Genomic DNA, 16,552 nt, shown 5'->3' on the forward strand with positions numbered 1-16,552 from the left:
ATCATATCTTTCCTGTGCCAGTAAGTCAATCTGTAATATTCGTTTGTGGATTTACAGCTTTGATGAAAATCATGTTGAAAAGTAAGTAGAGAAAATATGCCCCAGTGTCTCTAAAGAGACAGAAATAACTGTATGACAGTGTTTTTTGTTTTGCGTCACCATAGCAGCCAGACTTCTTGCAGAAAATGGCATATAGGTGGAACCAGGAAACAAATGGATGCAATTAAATGAGAAAAAAAAGGAAACTAAAAAATCGAGTTAAGTTTTAAAATATGTTTCTCAGTAACATAATAACGACTGAGAAAAACGACACTCTTTTCTAAACAGTGACTTGTTTAATATTTTTCATCATATTTTTCTTTGAGTTGGACGTCCATTCATTGGCAGAGGCAAACCAGAATCAATCCTGTCACTACAGCTATGACTCATTTCCCCTGATTCCACATCTTCCAGCTTCCAGCAACTTATCCTCATTGAACAGAAAAAAACTCACATGCTCAATCAATAACATGACTACACCATCTGTCGGCCAGATCACATTCATTCCAGCAACACTGTGGAAGCCTGAAGCTCTTAATGCAGACGAACAACACAGATAACCTCCTGTCTTTACTAATCTTCAGCGTGGAAGATTAGGCTTGCAAAATAAGTTTTGCGTAAGGACATTTTACCTGCAGTTAGTAAGAAGCAAGTACAGGCATGACTAATCTTTTTAAGGAAATGACAAAAACCAGTAAGACGAACACTAACCCATGCAGCACATTAGCGCTACCAAGCGCTCCCTACGTTCCCTCTCTGTCTTTAGGCGGTACTTCATTGTCTGCACGCCTTCCTGAGGGCTGTCGAGAGGATCGCGATCCAGGTACACAGATGCCATGCGGATAAGTGACTGAAGAAGAGGCAGCAGCAACGGTCTCCCTCTTCTCGCCTGCTTGCCAACCACCCTCTAGGGCTCTAGCTGTGACTCTCTCTCTCATCAAACTTCCAGAACGAGTCCTGTCAGGTTTTCCATTCTAATTTTGGTTTCCATGTGGTTCACTGTTTATCTAGCAGCAGCGCTCAAAAATCATATAAGAAAGTCAGTGTGCCTCATGGAAAAAAGGAAAACGGAGAAAATGCTCCTTGTTAGCTGACTATTAATGAAGAACTAGTTTCTTTAAGCCATGTATCACATTTTCTCATGACATCATGTCTCACTTAACTATTTCACATATCAGATGCATCTTGTGCAACATAAACATGCTCAACTGTGAGCCCCAATTTTCAAGAGTGCAAAAATAATCATCTTTCTATTGTTCAACTGCCGCCAAGGCTTAAAATGTTTACTCCAGGAAAAACAACTGAGAACACTTTAAGTCAAAGAACGGCCAACACCTTCTATTACGCAACATGAATAATAACAGTTTTTAGTTGAAGTCCTTCATCTGTTTTCTTATCATACTGAACATCACAGTTATATAAGACAAAAAATGAAAGTGCTCTTGTTGTGACAAATGATGCTTCAGAAACGTACATCCAACACACTGTATTGCAATGCATGGCTGGTTGATAAACAACTATAATATTTGTTTGTAATATTGTAATCCTGTGTCTTGAAAGCATTAGTTTCTAACAAGAACTGAGCCACTCTGTATCTACCTAAGTTTATAAAGGACAGCATATTCTCTGTGGAGTCACAGAGTCTGAAAGATGCACAGATAGTATATAAGCTCCCCTTTCAATGATATAGCAGCTTTGCATGTGAAGGGAAAGAGTCCTTCAGGTTTATAATGAAGCTCGAAACATGCATTTACAGAACCGGGCGCCTTCAGAGCTCTGTGACTGTATTCTCTGCAGATTTGTACATTTAGCTCATCTAAAAATAGTGCATGATTAAAAGCAGCTGAGAATTCAAAAGTGGGTTGGACTGATAACTATTGCTTTTTTGATAATCTGCACAAAGCTCAAAGACTGAATTTAAAAAAAAGGATACAGTGCAACAAAACTAATCAGGAGAAGCAAACTGAAAGGAAAAGCGAGAGAGATGCAGTGAAACCCCTTCCCAGCAGCACTGCTGTGTCATTGCTGATGTGAATGTCCCTGTGACTCCGTCGTGCAGCTGAATCACACAGAAATAAAGCAGTGCACTCTGCAGCAGGACACCAATTTGGTGTGTAATGCCCATGTCTAAGCTCTCTGCTGCATAATGCATAAACCTCTCCTGAAAAGCTCATTAATATAGATTGACTGGGCAAGTTTTCCAGGAAACTCTCCAGCTCAGAGCAGAGGTCAGGAGCCAGAAGAAGTGTCATCAACCAGCTTTCAATCACAGTCAGTAACAGATAACCTTAGAGCGCATGATTTCACATACTTCACAGATTACTGATAGCGCACAGTCAATACACTCATATCAATAAATGTCACGGCATGGCAATCAGGTTGACATTATTGCTGCCATTCATGTTTAAATACAGTATAAGTAGATAATGAACTATTTAGCATATTATTATGTGCTACAAAGCAAGTCATTTCTGTAAATAAGCTTCCTAAATATTATTAAAGTGAGTTTAGTGGTATGGTGCCCTCTTGAGGACTTAACAAGAATAAAAGTACTCTATGAGCACAGCCTGAAAAGTATGCCTTATAATTCTAGTGACATATTATTTGTCTATGAAATCAGTGAAGATCAGATATTAAACAGCAAGTACTCAATCTCTGCCCCTCTAAACTAAAGTCAGACCTAATGTGTTTATACAAACGTCTCCTCATGATATAAAACTTTATCAGCCTTACCGCACACTTACTTATTACAGTTAATAAATTCTATGATTGCACTGCTTGGACTTTTGTTTCACCTTATATGCGGTGCCGCATTTAAGGTTCCAGTGACACAGATGTAGAGACTGGTCAATGACACCCCTGACAACCACAGGTCGTTTGAGAAGATTGGTTGCCGAGTGCTTGCACACGGTCAAAGTGACCCCTGCTAGCGATTGCTAGCACACACTGTGACTTTGTGATCCACTGACAGCCAGCAGCTGCTCACCAACCGGTCCAGCAATACACATTTTTCCCAGAAGGTTGCTGGCCATGCTCTTGGCCTGTGTGGCTGAGGCCTTATTGTGCTAAAACAATGCTGTGCAAACGTGAGCCATCTACTTTCTTCCACTTATCCAGTTCAGGTTTGTGGGAGCCTGTTCCAGCTGTCACAGGGTGGTTGGGAGGGTGCACCCTGGACACATCGCCTGTCTGTCACAAGTCAACATGTAGATACTGATACAGCATTTCAGTAATGACTCAAACATGTGTTATTTATTACTGAAATACTGAATTAGTATATCATTTGAGTATGTAGATGAAATCTCTTTAATATACTGGCTCAACCCCATTCAGTTACATCAGTGACACACAACATCCATGCAGTTCATTTTAGCAGTTATCTGAATGATGCCAAAAACTATGATATTGTCAATAAATAAGTAAGAAAGTGAGGAAAACATCATATGAACGAATTAATAACTCAATACTTGAGGTAGTAGATGCATGATGTTCGGAAACCTTTGCAAAGTAATTAAACTTACAGTGTGTGATTGCTTGTACGTGTCTGTTTAAATGTTCTCACTTTGGTAGATGATTCACCTCCACCAAAAGTCTGGGAACCGGATAACTGGATTGTGACCTCTGACTTTAAACGGTTGATGTTTGAAGGATAACAAGTTGTAGAAAGCCCAACCCGACAAACCACCATCCTAACGTCTACAACCTCAGGCGATGTCTACAGAATGCATTTATCAAAACCTTCTTCCGATGAGCAAATTTACACCGAGGCAGGAAGTCAAACTGGTAGTAATTAAGGTGTTGTTTACTGCACAGTCTTACATCGCAGTATGTGAACATATTCAAGTGAATAGTTTCTTTTAACAATGACAGCAAACAGCAGTGCTGTGAATCATTAGCCACAGCAGCCAGTCTTGTATAAAACTAGATGATGAGCATAACACTGTTGTGAGGCCTGTGTGCACTCGGTCTGCAGTCCAAGCCCAGTGCAAGCCAAGAGTCCACCCACAGCATTCGAACGGTCAGCCTGAGACACTTATTTGTAGACCTCAGCAAAGCACATGTGCATGGCTATAAATAGCTACAACCCTAAACCATGCTGCCCCTGCAACTGCAGGCTACATAATCTGTGCCACTCAGGTGACATCCTTCATTTTCTGCCACGCAAAGATGAGTGAAGCGAAGTTGTCCTTGTAATAGAAGTGAATGTATTTATTTGAACAGAGATTAAAGTTGTATAAGTTTGTATCCTTTGATTTTGGAATCTGATTGATGTAGCGCAAAACAAAACGGATCAAATCCTATGATATGTTCTCCAGCATCGAATTTGCATATTCAAAACTACATATTCAACACGTGACACTGATTTTGTACCCAAATAAACAATTCAGATTCTAATTTGCTTTCAACTGACGTTCAGAAAATGGAAAATCAACCCAGCAGTAGCACAGCCTACCCTTTGACTGGCTGTTCAGTTTGTAATTTCATAATTCTGTTTAAACAGAAGCAGAAACACAAACAGATGAATTTCAGTTTTCCTGAGAACATCTGGCAGAGAAGGACAGGGACACCCTTTGGTATTTTGTTATGTCACAATGCCTAAAATATCCTCACATTCTGAGAGGAGCAAAGAAAGCTCTACCCATCACAGTCCACCCTGTGTAATCCCTTTGCTCTCATATGTGAAGGAAATAAAAACAAACATGAAGCCTAAACTCAAGAGCACTCAACCTTCAACCCACTGACGAGGACCCACTGAACGTTCTTGCTAAACGGCCTCCTTTCACAGCTCTTATGCTGCAGCCACTTCAGTAAGCAAAGGCCTGTGTGCTTTATTTAGACTACAAGGTAAACCATTGCACCTTTATTTAATAGTGACTCTGGTCATTTAAAAAAAAATACCCTCAAATAATTCAAATGATAAGGCCCTCCTCCACACACACAGTAGTGATCCTGCTCATACACTAACATACATTAAAAAAATTTAAAAAAAAATAAACCTTTCACTAAATGCTCCATTAGGACAAAACCTATTCAGTCTTTGCGTGTTTCTTTTGAAAATGTTGAAATAAATATATTTATTATATATTTATTATATCACTCTACATCATAATTATAGTGTTTATTATTTAAACGCTTATTATGTTTCGAAGCAAGAGTGCACACTCGTGGCCTACAGCTGTGGCTTTGTGAGGCTGCACATTAGAAGAGTGGCGCTTTGAGCAAAACACCAACATGCTGGTGACCCCTGGTTTTTGTCGAACGAAGGTCGGCAACCTTTGCTATCGAAAGAGACATTTTTGAGCTATTTTTCTACCTCCCAAAAAATCTATATGGAGATGCAAAACGTGGCTACTTACTATTATTTGATACTTTAACTGCATTTTCAATTTCTTATTTTGCACGTTTTGCTAATTATTTTAATTATTTTTTATTACCAAAAAAATAGATTAAGTAGAGGAAAAACAGTCTAAACTACTACTTCAACTGCCTTTTCTTCTACTAACATTATGCTTCTGAAGCGAACATGCACATAAAGACAATGGCGAGTCAGAATGTTTACCAAATACATACCATATTTGCTATCTTAGCATATTGCCCTAAATAGCATACTAGCATTTCCTAATTAGTGATAAACACAATCTACGGCTAAGTTGGTATAGCTTTGAGGGCCATAACTCATAATCCAAACTAAAATGAAATGTTAATCTGATGGTGATGGAGCTATGAAAGAGACACATGACACATACCACAGTCAATCAAATCAGAAAAAAATAGTGATAGGACCGAGAGACTGTCAGCCCTTAAACATCAAATCTCTTGCAACTTACAGCAACCTAATATTACTGATTCTATTATTCAACAGCTTATGCCTGTCAAACTATAAATTGGAGGTTTGTATAAGCTGAATCACAACAGAGGACGACTGGTGGCTCAGTTCAATATGATCAGCTGCAACCAGTGTGTGTTTTATAGGCACGCTGACATCATTGTTCCTGGTGTAAACAAAGACAGAAAAACATCATAGAGGGGGAGATACCGGAAGGTGCATTTTTCCCATTCTTTGTAAGTGAAATATTGTAGCCAGTAGGGTAGGGCAAAGACAGAGGTATGTGACTGGAACAGGTTGCCAAGCCTTCAGAGTAGTCTGTTCAGTCAGTCTTTGCTTTTTTAAAGTGAAGAGAGTAAAGTAAAGAAGAAACCATAATATTATTTTGTTTATGACTCCTTTCCTACAACTGCTGCTGAGAAAGTGCAGGCAGGGACAACGGGACAGCATGAACCAATGCTGCATATCATTAAATTAAAAGAGCCATCGCTTTCTGAAAACGTGCAGTAGCTGCAATATTAGCTGACTACACAGACAGAAAATAATAATTAATGACTATTCTCACCATTTCTGGTGTAATAATGGTGTGCCCTGCTACACCCACGGGTGAGCTGACCCTTGATGAAATACAAATGGAGCATAAAGATGAAGCTGGCAGCGTACCCACAGACATGAGCTGTAACTACTCAGGTACTCAGCGAAATCCAGCAGAGGAAACAGAAAGCCATTAATGATAGCTAATGGCACATAAATACAGACTTACAGCACTTGCTTGAAAACACACTCACTCACACACACACAGCTGCAAACAATCCAATAGCTTCCATTTGTGCAGCAGCTGCACCTGCCTTATTGGACCATGACTCCAATGAATATTTGGCTCAAATGTGGCCCATATCTGTAGATTTCTGTGGGCCATATTTGGCCTTGACTAAGACCATTGACTCAGGGTGAATCAGCCACAGGTTCACTCTATATGTAGCCCACAAAACACTTGTCATAACACACATCAAGCCCATCTCATAACTTTGTTGACCAGGTTTGCCCGACACAACGTTTGCCAGCGTCCTAATTGAGACGTCACCCAGATCGCACTCAAATTTTGCTGCTCTCCACTGTTGTAAAACAATGACCACTCAACATCAACAACTGATTCTTTTTCTTTTTTGAAATTAAAGAAACACAGATTCACAATTCACACTGTTTTACAGACCATAAGAATAAAACAAAATTAAACAAAGCCACATTTTTCCATCATGCTGAATTATTTTGTCCCAGTTTCTCTCCAGGTACTCGGGCTTCCTCTCACAGTCCAAAGTCATGTAGTTACTGGGGTTAGGTTAACTGGTGATTCTAAACTGCTCATAGGTGTCAATGTGAGTGCAAATAGTTGTCTGCTTCTCTGTGCTAACCCTGTGACAGACTGGCAACCTGTCCTGGGTATACCCTGCCTTTCACCATATGGTATCTGGGACAGTTGTAACCCCTCCTTCAACCCTAAATTGGATAAGCAGAAGAGAATGAATGGATGGATGGATGGATGGATGCATAGTTCTACTGTATAAGATACACAAAGCTAAGAATTATCTAGATTTGTTCTTACAATATTAAAAGAGACAGAATATTCAATAGTATCTATAAGGTGGTTCAGTGGTCCTTACTAAATAACTCTACCTTTTTTTCCCCACAGATACTTCTTCATAAGGAATAATAAGATATGATTAGCACCATTCCGCTTTCAGTCAAAACAATGATTCCCTTCACGCTGTACAAAAGCAGGTATCCCCGTGCATTCATTCAGGTTTTTCCACTAATTTGCCATTATTGCAAAGCTTATATGCTACATTAATTTCTTACAAGTGAGCATAGCAATAGCTAAATCTAATATGAATTTATAATGTTTTCATTTTCAGCAGTTACACGAGGTATAAGGATAATCACAAGAGCATTGAAATGGTTTTTAACCAGCAGGTTTCGTGATGTGAAGGCAAAACAAAAAGCAATGGAACAAGTCATTTAATGGCTGTTCCACTTTAAAACATGGAGCAAGGAAAGCTGCTTCCTCTTGCCACTGCGCCACTGTGGCACTGCTTCCCAGCAACGACTGCATTTGGGAGAGAAGGGTGTTGCTGCTGGAGCGGGAGAGGAAAGGCTCCAGAGCATGAGTCAGGGGTGGGACACAGAGACTCACAAGATGATCTCATGTAAGCGGAGCTAAGCGGGCCTGTGGAATGAGGTTCAGTCATGCTGGTCTCATCACCATGACAACATATAAATACAACAGAGAGCATGTATTGTGCTCAGGCACAGATTTGTTTTAATGCAACGACACTGGACTGCAGTAAAGCTATATTACAACTTATGAGACAGACAGACAGACAGACAGACAGACAGATAGATAGATAGATAGGTAGGTAGGTAGATAGATAGATAGATAGATAGATAGATAGATAGATAGATAGATAGATAGATAGATAGATAGATAGATAGATAGATAGATAGATAGATAGATAGATAGATAGATAGATAGATAGATAGATAGAATAGTAAAGAAGTGTTTTAAGAGTTGTTATGCTTTTTTGAAATGAGATTTATTGATTAGATCAGTGAAGGACCTCGCAGCAAGAACAACATCATGCTTTAGCACTTGCTGTAAGCAATATGTACTGGCCAATAGCAAGAAAATAATCAGGCATTTGTTTACTGACTGTAGATAAGAAGCAGTATGATCTAGGAATGCATCTTGGCAAAACCTGCAAAACAAAACTGAGAGCACTCTGAGGGTATGGAGAGTGTGAGAGTGTGTACGTCGTCCATTTCTGTGTGCCTCCATGTTGGGTGTGTGTGAGAGTGTGTGTATGTGTATGTGATAGAGGGGATGCATGCTTGTGTCTGTGTATGCTTGTTTGTCTGGTGTCAGGTCACATGTTAGACTCTCCCTCTCTCTTAGAACATCTCAGGCTCCCCCAGGTATGGGGCCTATTTTCCCAAGCCACATTCCTTGCCAGTGGCCAATGGCAGTGTCCCCATGGACTGGTGCATTAGTACTTCTCGGGCTCTGGGGCTGGGTGCTCTGGTGTGTACTGGCTCACTCCCAAGGGCCACTTGGTGGGCCTTGGGAGTGAGCCTCTGCTAGGGGCTAGGGGCTGAGCCTCTGTTAGGGGCTGGGGTGCCCTTGGGTCTCGGGTCTCTGGGCCCAGAGCTCGGTCTACTCTGGGATAGCTGGCTTCCAGTGCACCACTGCAGCCATCTGGTGCTTCTGCAACATGGATGCTGGGTCTCTCCTCTGCTCTTCTCTGAGTCGGGGCCGCGGTAGTACCTGCGGTGGTCCTACTGAGGCTCTCATGCTCTGGGAGGCCTGAGGATGTCTGGGGCCCAGGTCTCCTTCTTGCCTGCTTCAGGTCCTCAGCTACCCACTTACATGGAGAAACCTTACGAACACAAGCGCACTCACACAAACAGGTGTACATAAAAGTGTTCACACAGGTTTTCACGCAGGTACTGACAAACACACACTATCTTGGGCTGCTGCTGCCTCTAAAAAATCTTGTATTATTACTGTGTGTTTTCCAGTAACATTGTTTTTTATGCATATATTGGTTGTTGCTGTGGTTGCTCTGCTTCTTTTCCTCAACAGCTGTTGAAGCAGTGTTTTTCTTTCTTTATCCCTTTTCATCTCCTTTATTTTCCCTTCTTTTCCTTCTTTTAACTTTCTTCCCAACTTTTCTTTCCTTTTTTTCCCCTTTTCCGCCCCCCAGTCTTGTCCGTTATGGTTGTAATTTTCCAAAATAAAAATAAAAAACTACTTAAGTTCTAATAAAATATGACTATCAAGTGGACAATTATAGTGAAAGCCGTAAGGCTTCACTTGTGAAAGTACATCTGTTTGTCATTTTTTGGCCTTCAGACAACAATTCAAGACAACAATGCCGAACAGAGCGCGGAAAAAAAAAGAAAAAGATGATAAAGCTGAAATCAGAAACTGATCCAGAAATCTAATGTAATTTTTCAGTCACGATCACATGAATCTGCAGCTATCAGATGCATAATATGGCAGGGCAAACCTTATTTTCTTCCTTTAAATAAATTCCTATAAATAAATGAATTTCAGGAGTGTCACCTTAATCACCATGGCACATGAACATGTGTCTGCAACTTGTATCTTGCTTCCATTAAAACAAAGTATCTTTTGTACGGTAGCAGACTGTCTCCATACAGCCAGCCTGCTTTGTGTGTGGGCCACTAGGCCATTTGAATGTGATGAGTGGGCTGTCGACATAGAGCAGAGGGGTTGGGCTGCACAGCCCAGGAGGGTGGACAAAGGCAGTGACTGTGCAAAACATGCAAAGCTCTCACTTGCCTCTGTGTGTGATAAAACAAGGCAATAAAAATATTAAAAGGGGTTAGCTTAAATCATATGAAGATATTTTTAAGTATCTGCAATAGTCCTGCAAGTCATAATGAAGAGCACAGAGACTCACAGAGAGAAACCTGACAGACACACTGGCAGACCACACCCTAATAAAAAACAGAACAGGCATCCTAAAGACTGGTTCAGTGCTTTGTATGAGTACTTGCAAATAACACACATTTTTAGTACCTAGCTGGTTACAATACACATCTTCTTGAAAATTTATTACAAAATTGGAGGATTTTGTGTAATGTGCTTTGTTAAAATCTGCAAAAAAAAAAAATGTATGTGTACTGTAAGGTTTACTGGTTAAATAAACATTTCCAGCAAGACTCTCCTTTATCAGCAGGCAAAACATGTGCATGTGGGGTTCTTATTTCAAAATACACTGTTCCTCCAATGTAATAAAACCATCCAGGCCATCAAACGTCTTAAGAACAAAATGAACTGCAAGAAAAGCTGACTGAACCACCAAACGTTTAATCCATTAAATCTTTCCTGATTTCGAAGGATCATCAGCTGTTAAGAAACCCAATGGCCCCTTCATCCTGACAGCCTACCAAGCAGTCTCTGCTAGAACAGTGTGATCCCATACAGCCACTGCCCAGTGCCATTAAGCACTGCATGTTTCTAAAAAACATGTCTTTAACTCATTCCTCAAGTTTACAGTCTTTTGTATGTGTACCTTGCATTGAATTTCAGTTCAACCCAAAGCAGTCGCTCTGTTTAACATATTATTAGTGCAAGTACCTAATTAGTGCCACATTCCTACATCAGGTATAATAACAGCAACATACTTCCCCTCATTTGATGGCAATTGTGGCAATTCTAAGACCTGTGAACTCACATTAGCTCAGAACCACAGTATGTTTGTAAATTGATTTAACTCTTCAATGGTAAAGTGTACAGAAGGTAATATAATATATTAAAGCCAAAACTGTAAGGACAATAATCAGCATAATAAACGTATACGTTGCTTGTGTTTGAAATATAAGCATGAGTGATAAATACATAACTGATACCAAACAATTATAAAAGTTATTATTTACTGAACAAAGCATTCACACTCAGCAGTGACCCAGTGCAGCATTATCTACCCATCCATTTTTTTTTAACTGCTTATCTTCTTAGAGGTTGCAGGAGCCTATCCAAGATGTCATAGGGCAAGAGGCGGGGTACAGAGCACCAGTCCATCGCAGATAATACACACCAATCACCAATTATCTTAACAAGCGTGTTTGGACGGTGGGAGGAAGGCAGAGCATCCACTGAAAACCAACAGAAACAAAGGGAGGACATGCAAACTCCACACAGAAAGCCCTAAGCTGACAAGGACCATCAAAACTGCACCACTATTCTATTTTCACTAATAACATGTTTGACATAATTTATCTAATAGATTTATTCAGTGAGCGCAGAGTATTCATGGTTAAGTCTTAAAGCTGAAGGCACAGTATAGAAGTGTATACTTAACATGCACACTTCATTATTTGTTTACTTGTCACAAATCTTGTCATCACTGCACTACTGAGAAATGTTATCGCACACCGAAATGTTTCCTCACGTCACGGAGGCCTAGTGTGCGTAGATTAATATAACAACTGCCTGAATTTCAACAGGTAAAAATGAAAACAAAACAAACAAAAATCTGTCTCTTAGCCTGCTCACTGGCTTTTCTGTTTACTGGTCTGTGTTTGCTTAGTTACTGTTGATGAATTTGCTATGAAAAAGCGCCTCTTTGATACTCTGGCCATCACATGGAGAGACGCTTCAGGCTGTGATCGTATTAACTGGAAATAAATAAAAAACAAAGCGATTTTTAGACAACGTCCAATGGAAAAATGTCTCAGCTCTGAAGAAAACAACATACTTAATGAACAAAAGGTTGCACAGGATTGATTTAAAGATATTTATCAGCATTACCCATATGGAAAAGATGTATATAAATCTTATAAAGTTTGTATCCTTCTTGTGTGAAACTTGTATGAAGAGCATACAAGAGTGAAAACAGATATAAGATCCCTTGAAAAATTATATAAATGAAACTTGTATGTTTTGGATACTTACTAAAACAATATCATAATCATATAAGCCTTATATGATTCACTATATGAAGTAGGCCACATCTGATGCAAGTCTTTTATAAGTTTTTTCTATTTCTTTTCCATATGGGCATCATCCGCTTATAAACACGACTTATTAAGGCAACTCAATCCAGTAATTTCATCAAACTGCTCCTGTTGTGTAAAACTGCAAATGCAAACAATCCAGAACTTTGTAAAGAATCACTTCAGCTCATAAGTAATGTGTTTCTGCTTTCTTTGACAGACTCTGGTAAATAAATATTGAAAATCTTTTACTAAGTTTGTTGTTTTTTTTCTCCGATGAAGTGCAGAACGTAACCAAAGTAGATTGGCTATAAGAAAACTCACAAACAAACCTCAAGTTTTAACCAGGGTCTGTCTGTCCAAACAATTCTGTGCAGAATAATATCAATAAGTCCAAAACAAGGACACTAAACCTATTTAATTTTTCTTGACATAGTGATAAACTGGTTAAACGGTAACATATAAGCATTACTCTGCAACGACAATGCTTCAGACTGATGCAAAATAGTTTCTTAAAATGATGAGGAAAACAGAAAAGAAGCACCTTACCCTTCCTTGATAAGTTCATTTTTCATGCAACTGTTGATGCAGAGTTAACGTTTTCCCTAAAATCAGTTTATAACATCTAAAGCGGATCACAGACTAGCTGCGATGGCAAAAGAACACTCAAAAATAAGTGTGCTTGTTGTCTTATTGCAGCTCTTCTGCCGGAAGACACCAGCCACAGATTCCTAATGATGCTACATCATATGATCCCATTAGAGTGCAGTCGGGGCGTTTAAGCCTTATACCACAGCTGACTGTGCCTGCTGGCTAAAATACTCAACAGCTGAGAGAACATACTCGCAACAACTATCTGGTACAACAGGGCATAGTAATAGTTACATGTTGTTCTGATGCTTCAGATTCAATGAACAGGAAATACAAGAGTTAAAAGCACGACTGTCTGTTTGAATTTTGCCCTACCGGATCTCCAGAGGCCTGCTACGAGAATGCATGATTATGAGATGTCAAGATCTAGCCGTCGCAGATATGCTGAATGAAGTTAGCCCTTTATGTGTGATGGATTTGTTCTATTTAATGAGATAGACCCAAAAGGAGCAGCTAGAAAAGCTACTGATGAGAGCTGACGCGTAGCCTGCTATGTCATTGCCCTGCCAGGTCTGAAGCACCAGATATTTGAATTTCATTCCTGTAAGCGAGATCTTTTTAAACATACAATAATAATAATAATTTACATTGTGAAAATATGATTTGCTCATACTGAAGACTTGTTTTATCCTCTTGGACCTTTCAATTTGACGCTTGCAATCAGAGTTTTTCCTAAACATATTTCAAGACTAATGTTTTTAATATAACAGCTAAATAAAATAATTAACAAGCCTCCTATTTAGTGACCAACTATGATGACAAAAACCATTTGTTTGGACTATTCAAATTCAACCTAAATGTGATGTCATGCAGGAAATATTCCCACTTTTTCCACAGCAGGGATAAAGACACTAACACTAGCCAGTCACCAGAGAGAGAGAAGGGGGGAGAGCAGGCTGACATTTGTTGAACTGTCAAGCAGCAATCAGGCAATTTCTTCTTCGTCCTAAAGGTGACACATATCCATTCAATACTGACTCTCCTACCTTTGTATTTTTCCAATACATCCTCATAAGCTTGGAGGTATTCCTGTTCGTCCGAAAGCGCATAAGCCGGCGGTGCGTACTGAGCCATAACCCGGGCTTCCCAAACTGGACATTCACCAGCGACGGACAGGGACACAGCACGGGTGCGTGTGTGTGTGCGTGTGTATGTGTATGGATTCAGAGTGTAATCGGCGGTGTTGTTGTACGAAAGGAAACGCCCTACAACCCTCCCTTGTCTGCGCTCCGACCAATAGGCGACACTTCCTCTCCGGACTTCACCAGATTGATAGGAATGACTGTCGTACAGGCTACACTGGAAAAAAACAACCTAAGGTTCATTTTTTTAGCATGTCACTTAAATCAATACTGGCTTTAAAGATAAATTAAAGACATTTCCAAATCTTATCGCGAGTAATTTTCATTAAACCGGAAGGACCTCATCTCAGTAGGATTTTAAAACTGGGCTGAATCATGCTAACATCATTTTTTTAGAGTGCGCAAAAATCAACGCCTGTTCTTGTGAGCCTCTCCAAATAGAGACCGTGTAGCTATCGCGTGTCCGAGCGGTTTTGGCTGATTTAGTCCAAACAAAACGTTTGAAATCGTATATTTATCTTTGTTGCCGACATAAGCTCAACATTAAACCTACGGATACCCAGCTTTTATTGAACGCGTCACGCATGACAATCTATCTGAAACGCTATTTCTCGTAGAGATTTTACGGCGTTAATTAGAGTCAAAGTATCATTATAAAATGCTTACGTGCTATAAAACAAGTTTTCCGATCAACTTATCAAGTGTGAAGAAACTGCCAGCCCATGGCAGGGGGATAAAAAGCTTTAATTACCCACTTCGGCGCAAATAAACGTGTACTGTGATTGTGCATATCAGCAAATACATTTAAAAAAAAAATATTATTATTATAATAAATTTTTATTTTTTGGTTAATAACAAGGGACAAATGTTAAAACTACACTAGACAATCAATATTTTGTTGGTTGGGTTTAAAGCATCAGTCTAAAAGCAGAAAACAGGCAGACCAAAATACCATCACATGTGCCACAGATCCACGTCACTACAGACAAGCTTGTCCCCAAATAAACCTGAGCTCACGAGAAAATAATAAACTTAAGGAGGTCTGTCATTTTTTCCTCTAAATACATCATATGTGGGGATTGTAACATATCCCAAGACGGTTTTTGTCCTTACTACACATTGCTATCTAATAACTTCATATTAAGGAGACTCCCCCTCACCTGCGATCCTGAGCACAGCTCTCTCCGCCGGATCCAGCACGGATCCTCCCTGGATTTTCCTCTTGGACCGCTCATGTCTCGGCAGGTTCCAGGGTAAAGTGTCTCCGGGTGCGGGAGACGCCGATCCAGATTTAAGACTGTACTCATCCTCGTCCGAAAAATCCGCCGAGGAAGACATGGAGCAGTGTAGGGAAGGATTGCCCGAACTGGAGCTCTGTGAGACAAAAGAAAATGGGGATAAGGGTGGAAAGAACAATGCTTGTCTTGAAATGTATGAGAAACACAGCTAAGCAATTAAAACGTTCACAACCCATCCCCTCCCCGCCTCACCATCGCGGGTCAAGGTGCATAAATATGGGCACGTTAGGTGTGAGGACGCACACTTGATCCACCAACTCCAAATGACCCGTAACAATAAGCGAACGAGGCAAATGAAAGCGATGCGAAATCAATAGTATCTGGCTCCCCCGCCAGGTCAATGACAACACTTACCACTGTATACATGGAGACCTGTCAGCTGGAAGAAAGGCAAAAAAAAGAAAGAAAGAAATTCCTTATGCGTGTTATTAGCTTTCAGACTTCATAGACATTTTTCACAAGGTGCCACGCCCTTTGAGTGATGCTCCGGCCACGCGTTCGTCCCTTGTCGGAGCATTAAAGATGTGAGGTGATGTCAGATCTCCAGAGGGCTGGAGGGATGATACGCTGTGTGTTGTCGAGGCAAAGCTGGACCGTGATGGGAGAGCAGAATGCATGTGTCTGCGCGTCACACCCGGTAGCCAACAACAGCAGCTCCAGGAGCAGCGACGGCGGTGTTAGAGCGCCATCCTTGTACAAATCTGATGTGTTGCTACAAATAGCGACCTTAAACGCGGGGTTAATATGAAGACGGGGGGTAATCCCACTGATTACCATGGCGAGGACTCCACAACAGACCCCCCTTGGTCACTGCTCTGACTTTGCACACAGTTACACAATTACGTGCGGTTGGACACTGAAGTGTTAAACAGAGTAAACCACTGTGCTAGTCAGAGTCCAGCGGTTGCACAACACGACACACTTGGTTTAAATATTAAATCAGAAATATATATTTTAGAACAAAACCAAATTAACTGACATTTAGTTCCAGGATTGACCAATTAGTTCAGTTCTCACACATTCTCCTTTTGTAACACAAGTCACAACAAAAACGCTCAAAGGCAGGACTGGTAAATGGATTACCTTCTTTTGCAATTCCTTGCTGCACCCTAACACACCTGAGGTTGGGCAAGAGA

The 16,552-nt window shown here is 40.3% G+C and overlaps 1 protein-coding gene across 2 annotated transcripts in view; it reads right to left on the reverse strand.

The window, feature by feature from the left end:
* Positions 1–16,552, reverse strand: part of dst (dystonin) — a 103,707-nt gene that overhangs the window by 82,207 nt on the left and 4,948 nt on the right. For both annotated transcript variants that reach the window (XM_087850256.1, XM_087850255.1), the window contains exon 4: positions 15,279–15,492. In XM_087850256.1, the coding sequence (XP_087706382.1) occupies positions 15,279–15,492 (214 nt within the window). The remainder of the gene's footprint in view (positions 1–15,278; positions 15,493–16,552) is intronic.

Source organism: Neolamprologus brichardi, chromosome 13 (assembly GCF_056152115.1).
Source record: "Neolamprologus brichardi isolate AB-2024 chromosome 13, ASM5615211v1, whole genome shotgun sequence".
NCBI classification, from domain to species: domain Eukaryota; kingdom Metazoa; phylum Chordata; class Actinopteri; order Cichliformes; family Cichlidae; genus Neolamprologus; species Neolamprologus brichardi.